This window comes from Rosa chinensis, chromosome 5 (assembly GCF_002994745.2).
Source record: "Rosa chinensis cultivar Old Blush chromosome 5, RchiOBHm-V2, whole genome shotgun sequence".
NCBI lineage: Eukaryota > Viridiplantae > Streptophyta > Magnoliopsida > Rosales > Rosaceae > Rosa > Rosa chinensis.
In genome coordinates this window covers 84,074,108-84,093,872 of record NC_037092.1, presented here as the reverse complement: position 1 = coordinate 84,093,872, position 19,765 = coordinate 84,074,108, and the positions used below count along the sequence as shown (strand labels likewise).

Sequence of the window (19,765 nt, the reverse complement as noted above, 5' to 3'; positions counted from 1 at the left end):
ATATATATGATCAACAAAAAACAATGAGTCTTATATTGTCTATATGACCATGGAGCCACATTTTAAGGAAAAAAGAATAATGTATTTCTTTTTGTTAAACAAATTAAAGCCCTTTTAGGCCCATTTCGGCCCTATTTGGAAGGTCGGCCTGACCCGGCCCTTTTGGCCCTAGTGACTCAGGCTTTTCGGACGGGTAAGGGTTAGCATATTTAAGCCTCAACTCTACCCTACCCGGCCCTAAATTTTGTTGACTTTGACTATGCCCGGCCCGGCCCTACCCTAAACCCTAAAATTTAGGGTAGGGCCGGCCCTAGCTCGGCCCATGATGACCGCTACAATACGGAAGTCACTAAGCTAGGACAATTGAAAGTTGAAGTATGAATATAACCACTGAGCTTATTCAAGTTTAACTAACTTAATTTTCATGAATCAATTTAGAATACATAAATACTAGAGATCCTATAGCTTGTTACTAAATTTGCTAGTTAACACAACAGTTTCCGAAATAATCATGTGCCATGTACCACAATCTGTAATACCGCAATTTGCACACTAAACTAAACACATTATTATACCGTAAATATGTAAATTATAAGATTTTTTTTTTTCGATTGAGCAAAAATAATAACAACCAATACCCCCTTGAGGTCATCTCAACTCACAACATAAGTTGCAGTGTATTTATAATATGCTTAATTTGGTGATCTACTATTGAATTCATCCCGACGTAAATTTGAAGAGATGTAAATTAGGATGTTACAACATCTTGCAAAAATAACTCAAGAATTGTTTTAAACACTTAATCGTTTCCAACAATTCTAAGATTTAAACTCAAACAATCTCCACTTTTGTCCTTTTGGGCAAATTAATCATCTCTCAACAATTCTAAGATGTAAACTCAAACAATCTCCACTTTTGTCCTTTTGGACAAATTCTTCAACTTTTTAATCATCTCTCAACAATTCTAAGATGTAAACTCAAATAATCAGCCACTTTTGTACTTTGGGGCAAATTCTTTAACTTTTTAATCATCTCTCAGTTGTGCAAAGTATCTAAATTTACATAATGCATCCACCTTTAACAAGCTATTACATATACATGAGGTATATTTAAAATCTTTTCCTACCATTATTGACATTCAGATCTTAGAAGAAATATAGAAAACTGTTGAAAAGATTTTGAAATGTAGAACACTAGTAGAGAACTGTTGTTGGGACTTTGGATGCTTCACACTTGCAAGTGCAAGGTGTTATAACAAGCCAATCTTCTTGAACTAAATTTGGCATACATATGAAAACAGACAGCTATTACCATGATGGCCTTTCTTGTGCCATGATTCCACTCCATCAAAATTGCCAAAAGCATAGAAATTTCTAGTTCTTCTTGTCCTTTTCAGCTCCTCATATAATCAATCACAATGGAGTTTAAAGAAAAAGAAAAATAAAAAAAAGCACAAGCTGATAGATTGTCAATTTCAAAAGCAACAGGAAGGCTTAATCATGTATCACATTGGCTAAGCTTGTAAATACACTAATACAGGCAGAAATTAGAGACATCCATATTAGCAATCTAGGTAAAATCACTGAGCAAAACTAACCCTCCTATACAAGGTGAAAACCCCACCAATCTTTTGCTTTTCTGGCCAGAGAAAAAAGCTCATCTTTCAAACCCATTAAAGTGATTAACCTCACATTCAGCCAAAACAGAGATCCAAAATAGAGAGAGGTAGCTAGCCAGCTTTAGGGTTTAATGGGGTTGTTGTTATGGTGAAGGGGGTCAGGTCCAGTTGGAACTAGCCTCTCTGAGTTTTCCACACTGCCGAGAACCTTAGCTCCATTCCCAAATGCTTTATCAGCCTCCTTGATTTGAATCCCCTAATTTGAAGAGTGAGACATTTTTAGAAAATAGCAGATACCCGATTCAATCAGGGACCTATACAAGGACAAAAGTACTCTACAAATGGGTGATTTATATCTCTACAAGAAGATGCAAAAAATGGGTTCTTCAAAACTCAAAAAAGACGAAATTTTTAGACTAGGTTAGGCTTATGCCTCTGTTTTCTGCAATGTCTACTTTCAGAAAATAAGAGGGCCCAATTTTGAACTTGTTAAAAGAAAGAACTGTAGAAAACCATACAAAAGGGTAGTGTAAATCTCTGCAAGAAGATGTAAAGTTAAAATGGGTTCTTTTGAAACCCAAAAGTTGTTAACTTTGAGAGCCATTTAAGCTTATATTCTTATGGGCCTCTGTTTTCTGCAATGTTTGTTTTTAGAAGTGAAAAAAAAATTCCAGGATACACACAAATGGGTAGTTTAAATCTCTACAACAAGATGAAGAACAGAAAAGGGCTGTTGAAATGTGAAAAAGGTGACAACTTTGACAGTAAAATTCAAAAAAGATGAGAACTTTGAGAGCCGTTTAAGTTTCTTTTTACCTGTGTTCCTCTGTTTTCTGAGATGGTTGTTGTTCTTACTTGGAGACCTGAAATTGGGGGTAGCCAGAAACCTTCAGTTACACTCTAAAAATCTTGAGAGAGAAACAGAGAGATAGATAAAGATAGAGGGAGAAGAGGGAAGCTTACAGGTGCGAGAAGATTGGACAAATGGGATTGAAGCCACCATTAGAACAAGAACCAAGATTGAAACCCAGTTAAGAGCTAGCTTGCTATGCCCCATTTTGATTTTGTTGATCCCCAAAAACATTAAAGCCACCAGCTCACAAGTGACACAGACACAAATACTGAAAGCGAGGGAGTGGGTACGTCGTCTGAATCAACCCCTGATATGAGAGCCAATGGGTTTTGAAATACCAAACTCACCCCCGCATAGTTCCAAAACGGTCAGAAACGACCAGGCAAAGTCGTCATTTGAGACTGGACTGAAGGCTATATGCCTCTATGGGTTGGCCAGGTGTAGAGAAAGACATCCTCGTACGGAGAGCTTGCGGCGTAAAAGACACGAGTGACAAGTGGCGTGGTGGGATTGGAGGAGAGGAGGGGATTAAGGACAGGACTGAGAGTCTGCAGAGTGCAGAGGATGCTCTGCTGGGCTCTGTGTCTGTTTCAAGACAACGTAGCCACTTTGTCACCAATGATTCCACATCACTTTGCGGAGAGAATCATTGTCTTTGAGATTAGATTACAATAACAACCTTATAACAATGAACTAATTATGGTGCAAACAGAAATTTTGTTTCTTTTGAAGAGAGTTTGTTTCAGAATGAGGCTGTCAAGAACCAACAACCGAGCAAAGACCGGCCAAAATGGGGCGGGAATCAAGGCCAAATCGGACCGACCAGTCCTCGGAATAGTAATGAATCCAACTGGTCGGATTGGTCCCAAAATACACTAAAACCGAATCTGAGTCTGGTCGATTTCTCCTTCACCATGATAAAAGTTTGTCATAGCTAAAATTTCATATCTGCTCTCTCATACTTCATATCTCTCTTGGAACCGAGGTTTGTTAAGTCCAAATCCCATGATCCGTCTTATCATCAACTGAAATTGAAGGAAACTTACCAGCAAATCGATTTTCAGTCTATTGCTTTTCGAAGGTAGGTGTATGTCATGAAAATTAGTTGGAAAGGGGTTTTGTGGCCACTTAGGGTTTAGGGACCAACCTTGCTGACCTAGTTCAGCTCTGCCAAAGTGATTCAGTATTGCCCTTGCCAGAGTCATTAGGACACTTGTGAACAATATCAAGATTCAAGATCTTCATTCACAAGCCTGATTTGGGCTCACAACGAAGCATTAGTTGGACTCTGCAAACAGTAAAAATGCAGAACCTGCCATCACCTATTTCTAAAATTCATCTATAACCAAATAACCATCTATTTGTAACAGAATTCAGTCAAAATCAAGGGCATAGAACCATGGATGGAGTATAAGCAGATCGGATGGCAGACCTTGTCCTCAACTAACTAGGTGTTAAGAAAATAGGCTCAATTTATTCTGGCAAGATACTGCAACATAATCACAGCAAGTACCATTCATATAAAAGAAGTCAGTCTGAGGATAAAGATTGGCAGCAAATGGAATTGATAAAGAAATTATAGGAAAAAAGAGAAATTAGGTGCAGTATGCACTGTTAATGCAAGAGAGAAATAACAGAAACAACACTGAGGATATCTATTAGACATCTTGACCAAAGAAATGAACAAATAATCAAACCTTTGACATTTATCCAGCCTAAAAAATTGACTATTTACATGAACCCCAGGGTTTTCATTCTTATTGAAGATAAGTGAAAGGAAACTATAACACGAATTCCCATCATTCCCTTCACTTACCTTCACTTAGTTAGCAAAATGATGAGTTCTACAAAATACTAAAAGCATAACTTCCGGCAACAGACTCTATCCCAGGGGGGCCATTAATGCAACATTTTGAAGTTCTCAAGGAAAAAAAGAAAAGAAAAAAGAATCTTGATCAAATTCTGACACAATTTATAAATAAGGTAGAATATAAGAGAGAAATATGTCTTGCTATCTAAGCTATGTGGCTTCAAATCTTACAACTTATGCTGCAAAGTATGCCATCATTTCATCCACATTCAGGTCATCTAATGAACCAGTGCCCTCAATTCCAAGGTCAAGTCGGAATGGGCTGTTAAATAGTCCCCCATAATCTAATGACAGGCTGTCAATTGAAGAGCCAAAGTTAGCATCTACAGTTCTGTCTTGCTCACTCTGAAATGGGTCTTTTGCATAGAATGGCATATCTCCTCCAGTAATCTCATTTCCATTTCTTATAGTTTGTAAAGGGACAACATCTGCTGGTCCAATTTGCAGTTCATTCATGCCAATCTGAGACAGCTGCCTATCATGACCGGGCACAAGTTCTGCTGATGGATTATAAAGGTTATACATATTTCCATGATGCATCTCAGCACTTTGCATCCCATGATAAAGCAGCGGTGTTCCACCCACATGCATGCCCTGTGTCGTCGCAGTTACACCATCAGGAGGTACATCAGCATAGTAGTTAAACTCGGACGCCGGTAATGCTTGGACATCAAGATCTTGCTCTGGTGGCCGTAAAGTTGTGACTGAAACATTTTCCTGTTGATTTTCATGAATTGGAAATCCAATCATCTGTGCATCAGTGTGGTTTATATCAGGCAAAGCATTTAATGGTTCAACATGCAAAGGCTCATTGTGACTTGGTGCAGGAAGTTTATCATCAGAGCTTGGTCTTACAGGAGCCCTTTTTCTCTTTCTTCGCTTTTCACCTCTCTCTTTATCTTGGACATGATTAGTAGGAGTACTACTGCGTAGATTGCTAGATGGCTCTACATCCATCAGCTCAGTCCTCCTGTCATCTTTCGATGAAACAGATCCTGCATCGATTAGCTCCTTATCAGTACCATCAACATCATAATCACTGTTACTACTAGCAGTAGCATGCTTTTCACCGCGGCCACGACGTGGCATCTCAGTTATGCCAGATGTCCCATTATCACTACTGGGTTGTCGAATGAGGGCTTCTTCTCGACTTAGAACCCCCAACCAAATTGCACTCTCCTTTGCTGTCATCTTATCCTGTAAGCATTTTGACTGACGGACATGCCGCCTTATCTTTGCAATATCAGGGGACATGTGCTTTATCACAGCTGTTAACACCCCAACTTTCCACATCTTCTTTAAGTCATGTGGCTTCTTATAAGGAGGACTCTGACCACAGGGTAACCCTGATTTCATCCACCAATCTTCACTTCCTGTCGGCCACCAAGGAGGCGGAACTGCCTTTTCTAATGGATACTTCCTTTGAGGGGGGTCGCAATGTTGCATCAATGAAGATAGTAGAGAACCAAGAGTTGCATCTTGTAGATCTTGGAGGATGGTCTGGGAATTACCATTTCGGTTATTGTCTGCATCAGTCATGGCAAGAATCTCTGCTTCATACTTGTCTATGGCTGCAGGGCCATTCTTATCAAACTTCACTTTTTCTTTCCACCATGCTCTGATGTTATCAGAAGCACCGCTTACTGGCTTGCCCTTCTCAGGAATGATACCATACACAAATCCACGAGCTTGACACACTTCCATCAGCTTCAACATATACTTTAGAATTCCATCTTGTGCTCTTGACATTTTCTTCCTTCGAGCCTGATCAGTGGTCTGTTTGGGCTTCAGCCTTTCTGCAGCTTGTTGAGCCTCAATTTTCTGTTTTTCTTTTATCCTTTTGAGTTTGATTCGATCCTTCCACATCCGTCTCTCCAGCTCTTCCGGATCGATCTCCTCATCACTGACATCTTTCTCCACTAAATTATCACACCTCAAGTCCTCTTCTATATCCGAACTGTCACCAAATAGGAGAACAATAATCAGACAATGCTCCCATTAATAATATTGCATTAACCCCACTGTTTAGCTGCTGAGAAGATTGTTGCGACGAATTCTTAGCAGCTGAGCTGACATACACTCAGTAAAGCAAACGCTTTCGTTCCGTTGGCTCAAACAACCAACACAAAACAACTAAAAACCTTTCATTCCTACTTTCTCAGCAGCCAAACAAAAATGGGAATTGAATTGAATTGATAAAACTAAAAATCCAACAATTCTCAGACACAAAAAACAACCCTTCAAACAAAACCCATATCTATGATTCCAAAATGATCTAGATTACAATAACTGAAACTAATATATCAAACAAAAAATCAGAATCCCATAACATGAATACATAAAGCAAAAACCAGCACCCCCCAATTCCAATAATTGAAACAACACACCAGAATCAGTTCATAAAAATTGAAAATTAACAAAACCCACAAACATCCAATCAATCCCAAAAGACCATGAATGAAATGACTCAACAAGAATATTCAAACTATTGATAAAACAGTGAAAACCCAATAAAATTGAAGCAGTGGGCACACAAAATTCTTACCTAATTTCAGGTCCAACCTCTCCAAGGTCACCCATTTGATCCTAATCTGCATGCAGGGATACCAAACCCTGAAAAAGATTTGGGCTTTTCTGATTCTCTATCACTGAATTGTCTGAGACAAGAAGCAGAAGAAGAAGAAGACAATATTGGGAATTTAAACCCGTAAAGGGTTTTTACTTGGAAAAAAAAAAAAAAATTGGGGCTGTAAATTCAATGCGAAATTAATAGAGAGGATAAAGAAAGGTTGAAACTTTTTAGAAGGAGAAGGCAAAGATGGGAAGATTCTATTTGAATTGCTAAGCGGCCATAATCAAAATGGATCAGAACACCTCTCTGAGTTTGCCAACACGGAGGCGCGTTCTCCTGCATCGCGGCCTATTATATATGGTTTTCATTTTGTGTGGGCTGGATTCAACGATGATTTTGTTTAATTTCTCTCGCCTCCCCTCGGTTTCTTGAAATGTCAAAACCCACCCTTAACTAAAGTTTTGAAATTACGATTTGTAATCGCGCCTTGGTTATTCTTAAAAAAAAAAAAAAAAGCTTCGTTAACCGTCAATGTTACGAGATATAGCGATTGTGTTGTTAATTCGGGGCTTTGATTTTTCGGAGATTTTCTATAAATGTATTTGTATCTTATTCTTAAAAGAGAAAAACTTTGTTAACCGTCAATGTTACTAGTAAAGTGATTTTGATGGTTAAACTAAAGTCCTTGAATGTTTTGTAGTGCTTCGATGTGTTGCATCCAGGTACAATGATGGATTGTATTTGACCAAAATTTGGAGTTTTTAAGGTAAAAAATCATCATTATCATTTTGTTTAGACAATGCATCATATCATTCATGAAGAGAAAAACTACGTTAACCGTTAATTTTATTAAGCATAGACTGCATAGCGATTAAGTGATGTTAAAACAAAAGTGCTCAAACGTTTTTCTGTGCATCAGTTAATGGATGAAGCACTTGCATTTGTTGTATAGGAACACACTATCTAGGGGCAATGATGGATTACATGATAGATAAAGGGTGTTTGACCAAAGTTTGAATTTTTAAGGAAAAAATTATTTCGTTCTCTTTTTGTATTGGAACTGTTGTGTCATACTGTCATACATGAATTTGTTTGATTTGTCTATCGAAAGAAAAAGAAAATAAAGATAATTTCAAAATATTTATTGTACAAAATTATTACAAATTTAAATTACCGGATTCATTGAATCTGGTCATGACATACATACATTATATCTCTGTTGAGAATAGATGCATTGTATCTGGTCATTTAAGACAGCAAATGGGTTTTTAGTTATGGAAATTGTATATTTGTAATAAGAGAAATCAAGAGAGAAAAAATGAGAGGATCTAATCTTGAAAATATGATGAAATTTTCGTAAATAATTTGTACAGTGTTTCCTTAACAAATGTTTTGTAATAATTATACGTGTATTGCTAGCTGGAAAATGATGGTGGTGCTAAAATTTATTCTTGAAAAGTCACCACTGTCCTTCAGTCACTTTCACCGTTGGAGATTATTGGACAGAAGTCCTAATGGCTGAGGTCACCCCATACCATTTGAGGTACAATCTTGTTCGATTCTAAACGCATTATGCATATTCATATATTATATGAATTATTAGTGGCTCTTGACTCAATGCTAGAATTCTAACTTTAATCTGCGTGGTGCCTTTTGGATTTGCTTTTGGAAGGCGTGGTGGCCAGCGGTAGTCAGCCAGGAGGCAGGGGTTTTCACGTTGGTGGAAGTGGTCGTAATCGGAAGGGGAACAATGCCTCTCCGAGGTATTTCTGAAAATTTCTTTTCTTCTAAAACTGTGATGGGCTCCGGGGATCAAGCCCATCACGAGAAATGATAGGTGTGGCATGGAATGTGTGGGGATTGGAGAACCCGCACACATTCAGAGCTCTGAAGAAGTTAATCAGTGCGCAAGATCCCGATGTGGTTTTCTTGATGGAAACCAAGAAAGAGAAGCAGGAGATGGTTGATATATGCTATGATTTGGGCTTCGGTGGTTGTTTTATAGTTGGAAAAATAGGAAAATAAGGAGGGGGTTTGGCAATGTGCTGGCAGAAAAATATGGTGGTTAGGGTAGTAGGCTTATCTTTGAGCCATATCAATGTAGAAGTCCAATGGGATGAAGGAGTGGTTAGGCTAACCAGATTCTATGGTAACCCGGCAACCCAGCTTTGTGATTTGCTTCGTCGGATTGCAGGTTCTGTTAAACACATCTCCACTTGAACTCAGATTTTGCCCTCCCGCAACCTTTGCCGCTCAATGTCCAAAATCTTTCCTAATGTCTCTCCGATCAATGCCACTGTGGAGAGCGTTGCATGCATAAACTGGAGGAAGACCATGAATACGAACCCAATCGAAACTCCATTGACCACTGCAGTTCACTCTGTCAACGTCTCTGATGTATGAGAATGTGAACAAAGTCTGACCCTCTGCTTCTTGCACGTTAAGGGTTCCAGCCACCCTCCATATCGAATAAAATGCTCTCATAAATGAATGATGATTGAAGGCACATTTTAGATTTTCTTTTGAAAAAAGACAAAGATAATATATACATATATAGGCCCGATCACAGGCGGACGCCCGCACTATAGCTAAAGTGCAGACGTTGACGCTTTCAGGCAGCGCGGGGCTTGCCAGACGGAGGCCGGAGGCATCCCAGACAGCTTCTGGGCAGCGATCGAGGTTGAAGGTTCTGGGCAGCGACGTCACCTGCAACTACAAGGTTCTGGGCAGCGCTGCAACCTGGTTGCTGGGGACTCCACCCGACTGCAGACTGGTCCGTCCGACCCCTGGCCTCCTTCGGGCAAGTGGCGGGGCACCATCGCTGCCTCAGCGGAATAGAAGCATCGACGTTCGCATTTTAGCGATAGTGCGAACGTCTGCTTCCGAACAGCTTCCTATATATACATAACCTTGCTCAGGTGCGGATATCCGCACCTAAGCAAAACGTACGGATTTCCCACTTTTACCCACTTTCCAATCATATTTTCACATCTTAACTGTTCAGTTTTTAGATCCTAGTGTATAGATCATCTCTACAAAATTTCAGTCAATTTAATGATCGTTAAGGCATCCAAAACTGTAATTTACACTAACGAACAGAATCTGTCGAACCGGAACCGTTCGTGTTTATAATGATAAATTGCAATTTTGGATGACTTAACGATAATCAATTTGGCTGAAATTTTGCAGAAGTGATCTATACATTAGGACCTAAAAACTGAACGGTTAAGATGTGAATATATGATCGAAAAGTGGGGAAAAATAGAAAATCTGTACCTAAGATTAGGTACGGACGTCCTTACCGTAGCCAGACTGTATATATACACACACACACAAACACTTTTTTTTTTTTTTGTTGAAATGGTATTTGAGATGAAATAAGAAATTGGATTCCACACTTTGAATGTTCTTTTGCATCATCGTTATGGCAATGCTTAGTGCATGTGTTTGAGCTAGACATGGTTTATGGTTTCCCTATCGAGAGTAGGGCTGTCAATTCCGACACGACTCGAAACCTGCACAAAATAAAGCCGGTTGAAGTATTGAACCCACACAATTAAAAAGAGGGTTGGCCGGGTCAACCCGCCATGACCCATTTAATAAATGGGTCGGCTATGAGTCAACCCGCCAACACGAAGTAAACCCTCTAACCCGCTTATGCTATACTTCTTGAAATTTTGGACGTTGGGAGTACTATTTGATCATAGAATTAGACAATTTGAAATATTTTGTTTTATAATTATTGGATTTAATTATTTATGAATTATATATAATTATTTACGTTCTTCGTCTTGTGGAGTTTTTAGTGAATTTAATCAATTTATCCATTTTTTAGTTAAATGGGTCGCATTATTAACTTTTAAATGGGTCATTTTATCTAACGCGACACGACCTATTTATTAAATTGGTTAAGCGGGTTGGAAACGGGTAACCCGTATACTAAATAGGTTGGATTTGAGTTTAAATATTTGACCGATTATTAAATGGGTTGAGTTTGATTTTGTCTCTTGCGACACGACAAATACCTTGACCCGACACGAACCCAACCTGACACGACCCATTAACAGCCTTAATATTCCTCCCCTAATTTTCTTGCATTCCAAAGATTATTATTATTTTTATTTATTTTTTTTTATTTTTTTTGAGATGATCAAGCATTTGAAGGATCTATCGGTGCAATGAAATAACAGAATATTAGGGTGTGTCCTGTAACGTTTTATGAAACTATTTTTATAATACTGGATTGCAGAATGAAAATAGGGAATTAAACTACAAGTTTTTAAGATGTAGATACATGTTCGGTACAAGTATTTCAAAACTTGAAATATTAAAAACATATATATATATATATATATATATATATAGCACTCAGTTTAGTTTTTCCTCAATAATCATGAAAGATTGACTATTTTGTATGTATTGATTATGAATCCTTTATTGGTTGTTATGAGAAAAGAAACAGAGTATTGTGAAGGAGATTGAACATGAAGAATCAAATCCCTCAAATTTGTTTATAAAAAAAATCATATGAAGTTGCAAGCTCTTGAATCTTTAGTTCAAAAAGATAATTCAATCAAATGTCTCAACCTTACTTGTTAATTCCTCTTGCCCATGAGATAATCCAATTATATTGAAGCATAAAATACCGAAGCTTTCACCCTAAATCATCCGTATAAATTAGATTTGACACGTGAAAGAGGGATTTTCTAAATCCTTCATTCTTCTCTACTGCATGATTCTGCAAGTTTCAATTATTGAAAAAGACGGGGAAGAAGAAAGTTCAAACAGAAGATAAAGTAGATGAGATCATGAGAAGAGAGGATAAGTCTCAATGGAAATTGTGGGAAAGAAAGAGAGAAAGATCAAAAGAGAGGAGAAAAGTTTGTGGATCTATGTGCTTAAAAGTAAAAAAAAAAAAAAATCACTTTCTCTAATTACAGGGCAGGTTGTTTTTAGGAAACAATAAAAAAGTCAAAAAGTCATTTCCCATATTTATTCATAGTTCCTGAATTGGTTCCTAAAATTTATTTTCCTTGTTTTTCAAATTTAATGCACCGAAAGCAAATTACATAAATTTTTGAATTCGTAAAACAAAAAACAATATCAGAAAAAAAATATCGAACGGGTGCTCCAATATGGAGTAGTACTATACGCACTTAAAAATGGCCTCCAATATGGAGTAGTACTATACATGTCATAGACTTTTCCTACATCAGAATACAGTGTTGTTTTTATTGTTGATTAGGTCTTCTAATTCTTTTCCCTTTAAAATTAAGCCGGGGTTAATCTCCTCAGACACTGGCTTACCACAGTAACTAAGGACCTACTTACTAAAATTTAAGTCAAGACAGTGCTTCATATTAGAATTGAAGCCGAGAAAACCATTACTTGTATCCATTACTAATACTATAGATAGAGTTCGACTGTTATGTTGTGAAAAACTCTCGATTTTTTGTATTTTTTACTTTTTTATTTTTAACAACAACAAATGTTTACAACCCAGTACCATTTGATCTAGTGGCATAAGTCTCTCATTTGTAAGTGGGAGGTTGTGAGTGAGTTCCACTCATAAAAAACTAGTTGTTGATATGATAAAAAAAAAAAAAAAAAAAAACAAAGGTTTACAACTCTTGATAAGATGAAATCGAGATCTTAGTTTAAAATTAATTATGCGTTGTCCAAGTTGATTCGAGTGTTTTATTCGATCCATCAACATCATCATGCAAATTGTTTCCTATAGATATAGATGCCCTTCCGACTTTGGAAAAGATGTCCCTTTGATAGAAGGCATTGAGTACATATTATAGCATATAGATTAAGGAAATGAATGAGGAGGAACTTAATCAGTTAATTGCGAGGTCGATCTATAAGAGAAGTTAACAATCGATGCGCCGACTGTAACTTAATAAATTAATTAGTGTCATTTTCATAAGACGATAATGGCAACATATATACTTTGGATCATATTGGGTGCATCAGTGCATGGTTTGCAATTAAGTAAGGTTAAAACTTAAAAGCTCTAGCTAGTACTTGGAATAACATGGTTAATATGGTTCCATTTATAACAACATAGTCGAATCATGTATGAGGTACCACCACCAACATATATTCTCAGATACTATCGAGAGAAAGAAAAAAAGAAGAAGCATATATTCTCATATATATTGATATCTTGTTCTTAACATGTAGTTGATACATGCAATAGTAGGTCGGCAGTAATTAAAATCAATTTCTTGTTGTTTATCATGAGCTTATTGCGAACTCGAACATAATGTTTTCTATGGGCTTGTAGCTCGATCTAGTGGAAGAGAGTATGCATTTCCGATATATGGCTAGACCAGTGCCAAGCATCCTCAGTCGATCTCCCGTATATACTCACTTGTATGCAACCAAAGAAATTTGGATGCTTAGTCAGTTTGATTCAATTCTTCTAAGAGCCTATTTATTTACATGGAATGAAGATGAAACGATGAGAATAAATTTCTAAAGGTATGTATCGGAATTCAAATACATTCATTCTCGATCACCATGTTATTGAATTCTTGAAGGAATGGAGAAATTTTGTTATTTTTAGTAATTTTTAACTTTTTATGTAGAGTTCACTTGCATTTCGATCCACAGTTAGTAAATGTATAGGATTTTTTTTTTTTTTTTTTGATAATCGAGCCAGTAGGGCAAATATATATTCATCACAAGCCAGAATAGGCCATTTACATACCATTCCGTTGCCATCTATAGACAGACAAGAAGATAGTGGTAGTTACCATAATGGTACATAGAAAATAGACCTACTCATTGTACAATCAATACGTAGACATAGCAGGAATCCCCCTTTAGTACTACGCCGGCTAGAAAGATCTGGCCCTCCCAACCTAACTCTTTAACCAATAAACCTAGCTGCCTAGAGACTTCAATTGGTGTACACCTAGATCCACTGAGAATTAAGTCGACAAGACCAGACCAAATGCACAAAAGTGCCTAGACTGTCCCTGAAAATGGAACCTTATTGTGAATAGACAAACTAAAAACATAGAAAAAGGATTAGGGCCACAACAACCCTAACCTAAAATAAATGTCCCAATAGGGCAGCCCTAAAGAGAAGAGCCCAACTCAAGATCCAGCAAGCCAGGTTTGACCCAAGCCCAGTCCACCACGCCTGTAGTCGCCTGTGCAGCTCCACCCAAGGGTCTCGTCACCACGAACCCGCGCCGCCCAAGAGCCCCGCCACGATGCCAACCCACCACGAGCCACGCCGCCGATCTCCACCAAGCTAGCACTTCCCCGAGCCTGGCGAGCCACAGTCGATGCACCAGCCCCAAGACCCACACGCCGCCCCATCTTCCAGCCGCATCCAGATCCACGCCGATGGGTCTCGCCGTCCCTGCACAGACGCCTAGAAAGGCCTTCCAAACCTGCCATCAAAGCCAACTTTCCAAACCCCAAGGCAAACACCTCCTCTTCCGATCTCAGCCCCGGGCTTTGAAGTGCCCATCTGGTAGTCAGCCAAGAGACGACGCGGCGAAGCTGGGGCTATCCATGGCCGCTGCCGGACAGGGAACAGTTTGCTGGGGAGGTTGCGCTCTCACTTCCGGCACTAGGATTTCTCATATATGACTTACGGACAATTCTTTAGGATAGTAAATGTATAGGATGTTTTTTAGTTGACTCATTCATTTATTGTATACACATTTTAGGGTATCAAATGTGCTAAGATGTAATATGAGTGCATCTCATATATTAATATTTTCATTTTTTTTTTTGGTACTTTAGGTTTTTCAGTATTAATCCTTTATTTTAGTTTGCATTAAGGTGGTAAGCATAAAGCATTCTGCAAGCAACTTCATCAGTTCATAGCAAGCATTGCTTTCAGACAGCTATCCCAATTTGCTAGAAGCACTACTTCTACTTGTAATTCTTTCAAGAACTAATCTTTTTATTTCTATAAAGTGACTTATTCAAAATTTCGAGCCAGTCTTGTATTACAACATGTAGGCATGTAGCTAGGCCACAAAGGATTGCAACCTTTTATTTATTATCAATATATCAGCATGATCCTCTCTATTCTCTAGCTACCTTGACTTGATAATTTCTTCTTTCATGGCAAGAGAGAGAGCACTAAGACTGCCTCCACTCTCCACTATCACTCCTGGCATTGCTATTGCTCTACTCCCTACAAATCCACTTTCTTCAATTGTAATCTTTCCGAACTTAACCTTGCCCCCATCCCCTTCATAAATGTGACCAAATAAGATAGCTTCTCTTCCCACACACCCACCTCTCTCAATCTCCACCATTTCAGGGTTGAGCAAAGCTCCCATGCTGTCCACATAAGCACCTTGGTCCAACTCAATCTCTGAACCCATCAGCCTCATCCACAACACAAAGAGAACTGACCCGCTTGTCATTTCCATGAAGTAGCTCCCAACTAGGGTTCTAAAGGCTTGCCATGTAGTGTCCAAAAAAACCCCTAGGCTCCACATGTGTATGGCTTCACCTTCTTTCTTCTTTCCCACTAGTACCCATTTTGCAACAACACAAGCTAACCCAGCCAAAGATCCTGAACAAACCCAAAACAAGGGGAACAACCAATGCAGAGGGAGTTTCTGCACATTCTTCAAGTGAAGACCCAAGCTCAAAGGATAGAAGATCACTAACGCGAGGAGGAAATGAGGGAACACTGTTTGCAGAAAAGGTTGTGCAAAAGTTGCCCATAGAGTCTGAAAGACAGTTCTTTCCAGTGTCACGGTATGTGAATCATTTTTCTGCAATGCTGCTGCCATTGGACAACCAGAAAGGTCTACTTTGACATCAGACTGCTCTACAAAGATTTTCCAAGCCTCTGGCAGGGGTTCACCATTGCGTAAGTGCTGGCAAATCTCATAGATCAGTGAACGACCATGGTCAATCGAAGCACTCTGGGAGCATGATGAAGCCCTGATGACATCTATTTCTTGGCATTTAATAAAAGGATTGAAATTCAGCTGTTCCGATTCTTCTGCAGAAATATTGTGGTTGATATTAATCTCTCCAACGTCAATGTATGGGAACTCAGCCTCATTCCAGGGTTTGGTGCAGTCAAGTGCAATGTCTCGGGTAGCTTCATCCTGTGGAACAGGCCTGACCTGTAACTGGAATATATAACAAACTCCATTTTCATTGACCCGGCTTTGGAAATCTTTGGCAAGGAAAAGTAGAGGGCGAGTATCATTCTCATCTCTAGGAATTGCACCTGTATCAGGTGGAAGAATGCCAATAGGTTCTACCTTACCAGATTCTTCACTAATGTTCTCATTGGAAGGCCTCAACTTGAACTTGACATACATTTCCTGTCCATCTGTGAACCGGAACAGCCTGCAGATGTTTGAGTAGTAATGTAGCTCAGTGAATGAGTTTGCATGGCGAAGGGAAGTCCACACTGCATCACGTACATGTGGGGCTCGCTTGACATACTCTTCCCTTGCAGGAAGTCCACACACTAACCATGTTGCAAAGTCTGCAATTGTGCGGGCATAGAATGCCTTTCCTGTCTTCAGTGTCAGGTCAAGGAGTGAGGAGTCACTAGTCTCACCTTGAAGTATTCGGATGGCTGCACCGCGTGCATCAATCCTTGCATCATCATCAGCACTCAAGCTGTTGCTGTGCCGAACTATAACAGGATAGCTCTTGCCAGGAGAGAAAATGTTATGGTGTGGCAAGCCTTTGATGTTGTCATAAATCTTCAAGTATCCCTTCCCACTAACACCAATTCTATGGAAGTATCTTGATTTGACCTTCAGAGTTGTGGCAGCCAAATTTGCAGAAAGGTTACCAACTATTTTCTTATATTTCATGTCCATCTCTTCTATTCGGTCATCCAAAGAATGCATGGTGTTCTTGATCATGATTGGAGTTTGAGAACCAATGTAAACACCACCAGCCTGAAGCATTGAATTTACTGGTGCAACTGAAAGTGCACCAAGAATAACATCCTTCTGAATAACTGAGCCAGGAAGGACTACGCTTTCGCTCCCAATTACTGCATTATCTTGCACCTCAATTTTCCCGCTAACAAACCCATTGGAGGAATAAAACCCGGCAATAATCCGACTGAAATCACCAAGATGGACACCAGAACCAAGTGATAACAATTTCGGGTCTGAAACTGGATTGATAGCCCTGATAGAACAATGTTTTCCAACCTTTGCACCCAGAAGGCGTAAGTAGATGCAGAAGGCTTCTGTTCCTGACAGAAGCTTAGCAAATCTAAGGTGGCAAGCAATGGTGATTCGGTGGCAAAACCAAGTTCTGAGATGGCCTGATTTTGTCTGTTTACTAGAAATAAGACGAGTCAAAGCACTTGTGAGGAAGCTGAGTACTAGGCCATAAGCTAAGTAACCAGCAGCTACTGAGATGGAGAAGTAAATTATGTCTGACGGAACATTAGCAAACATGGTAGCATAAGCTATGATGGTGTAAGGTATCCAGTGAAAGGCCCCAAATAAGCAAAAGAAAGCATATTTTTCAACCGAAGGAGGCTTTTGAGACAGCCAAATGTAAGCTATATATACAATGGAAGCTGAGAGAGTGCCGAGGAACCCAACCAAATAGATGCCTAAGAACTGGTAAATGGCCTCAGTTTCAGTGCTTGTGACCTTTGCCAGCCCCTGAATTGTTGAAGATTTAGTTAAGATAAGTCTCTAGAAATGGATTTATACGAAAACTGGGAGCTAAAAGTTGTTTGGAGATATAAATGAGGATGTCTAGTAATGGAACATGGATATAGTCTATGAAGTATGAACTTTCTGTAAACAATAAATATCTCATTTTTGTTTTGAAAGAGATTATTTAGGAATTGTAGTAAGCTAAGTGAAAATAAAAGTACGAAAACGTAATTGTAAGTTAAACAGTTCAGTTGCATATGCAGAATAAAAAGCACTTACATTCTGATGATTTTTAGCCTTGATAACAGACATGCCTCCACCTTTTTGTAAGGCCATCAGCTCACTGTCTTCTGCCAATATAGTTCCCTTCTGGACAACAGCGTAAGGGCCAACTGAGGAGTTTTGACCAATTCTTATTGGGAGGAAGCTCAACACTCCATTCTTCACTTCATGGCCTTGAATCAAAGCACCTTCTGCAATCACAACTCCATCTCCAATTGAAACTATAGAGGGGTCTGTTATGTCAATTGTATCAAGTAAAACTGAGGATCCAATCCTAGCTCCAAGCATCTCAAACCAATACTTAAGGAACACTGTGCCTCGCAGAGGCTCTGCCAAAACTTTGGAGGCAACTTCATGACCCTTGTAAAGAGCCCACCACTTGACAAAATCCGTTGACCAGACGGAGACTTCAGGGTTCAGGGCATAGTTTGGTTTTAAGAAAGAGTTCCCCAAGAATGCAATTGAAACACAGGTAGAAAATATGCAGAACATCCAAGCAAGGGGAGCAAAGGTCAGCACGGCCAAATAATCTAGATAGGGAACACCTTCTACCAATGCATGAGTGGCTGAGACACAACTTGTGAAAGTAGAAACTGATAAATATGCAGGAAGGGAGAGCATGAACGCAACGTAAACAAGAGCTAGAAGTTGGAATAACCAGATAATTGAGTGATTGGACTCGGGAAGTTCCATCGAAAGCTCAGCAGAATCAGTCTCAGTCTCAGGTTGTGCAACATAGGATGGATCAGTGGACAGTTGAGGTTGAGCATTTACTAAAAGATTCTCTGAGAAGCTTGCCAAGTCGGCAATGCAGGTTGCAGTGAAAATGTCCACAGCTCCTACTGGCACACCAAGAAAGTCTGAAAGTTTCTGAGCTGCTCTGACCACCCCAATGGAGTCAATTCCATAAGACACTAGACTTTCAGTGTCAGAGATTTTGTTGATTGAAATACCAGTCTGCTCGGAAACTAGCCGTTTCAAGAAGTCCACAATCTGTTTATTGCCTATTTTGAGGCTTGGTGGAGGAGAGCTTCTTACAAGGTGAGGCTTAGTGGACAGTTGAGGTTGAGCATTTACTAAAAGATTCTCCGAGAAGCTTGCCAAGTCTGCAATGCAGTTTGCAGTGAAAATGTCCACAGCTCCTACTGGCACACCAAGGAAGTCTGAAAGTTTCTGAGCTGCTCTGACCACCCCAATGGAGTCAATTCCATAAGAAACTAGACTTTCAGTGTCAGTGATTTTGTTGATTGAAATACCAGTCTGCTCGGAAACTAATTGTTTCAAGAAGTCCACAATCTGTTTATTGCTTATTTTGGGGCTTGGTGGAGGAGTGCTTCTCACAAGGTGTGGCCGAGGAGTTTTTCCCTCCTTGCATGTTCCTGTAGTGAAGGACCGAATCAGCCTTCTCTTTGTTAAAAGTGGCTCTGGTACAATATTCAATGTTCCATCAGTAAACTGCTGCAGGCATTCAAATCTTTTGATTTTTCCTGACGTTGTTTTACTAATGGTTTTCGGCCTGATCAACTTGATAGTAGCAACAGTGACCCCATGTTCTTCTGCAACACGAGCTTGAATTTGTTCAACCACATCCTTTCCAACAGGTTTTCCATCCCTAACCTCCGCAATGACAACTAAACCAACCTGGTCAGAGTTGTCTTGAACTGAGATTCCTTTTTTTGATAGGATTTCCACTGGAACAGAAATGACTGCACAACAACCCGGACGTACAACTTCAGATGCATTCTCCACTGTCTTCTCTACATCTGCTGAGTAAATGTTCCTTCCTGCAACAATGATAAGATCTTTGATTCTTCCAGTGATGAAGAGTTTGCTGTCAATTATGCGTCCCAAATCCCCAGTCCTGGTGTAGATACGTCTCGGATTGTCAGCAAGCTGGTTTTTAAAAGTTTTCTTGCTTAGCTCTTCTCTT

The 19,765-nt window shown here is 39.3% G+C and overlaps 2 protein-coding genes across 2 annotated transcripts; both read right to left on the bottom strand.

Moving 5' to 3' along the window:
* Positions 1-4,151: 4,151 nt before the first annotated feature.
* On the bottom strand, positions 4,152-7,247 carry LOC112202848 (ETHYLENE INSENSITIVE 3-like 3 protein). The gene is made up of 2 exons (XM_024343869.2): positions 6,887-7,247; positions 4,152-6,298 (listed from the first exon to the last, which is right to left on the bottom strand). The coding sequence occupies exons 1-2, from the start codon at positions 6,919-6,921 to the stop codon at positions 4,516-4,518; spliced, it is 1,818 nt and encodes a 605-aa protein (XP_024199637.1). The 5' UTR covers positions 6,922-7,247; the 3' UTR covers positions 4,152-4,515.
* Positions 7,248-14,886: 7,639 nt separating this feature from the next.
* On the bottom strand, positions 14,887-18,693 carry LOC112166429. Its single transcript, XM_040519426.1, has 3 exons — positions 17,833-18,693; positions 15,622-17,556; positions 14,887-15,111 (listed from the first exon to the last, which is right to left on the bottom strand). The coding sequence occupies exons 1-3, from the start codon at positions 18,526-18,528 to the stop codon at positions 14,983-14,985; spliced, it is 2,760 nt and encodes a 919-aa protein (XP_040375360.1). The 5' UTR covers positions 18,529-18,693; the 3' UTR covers positions 14,887-14,982.
* Between the last annotated feature and the right edge of the window lie 1,072 nt (positions 18,694-19,765).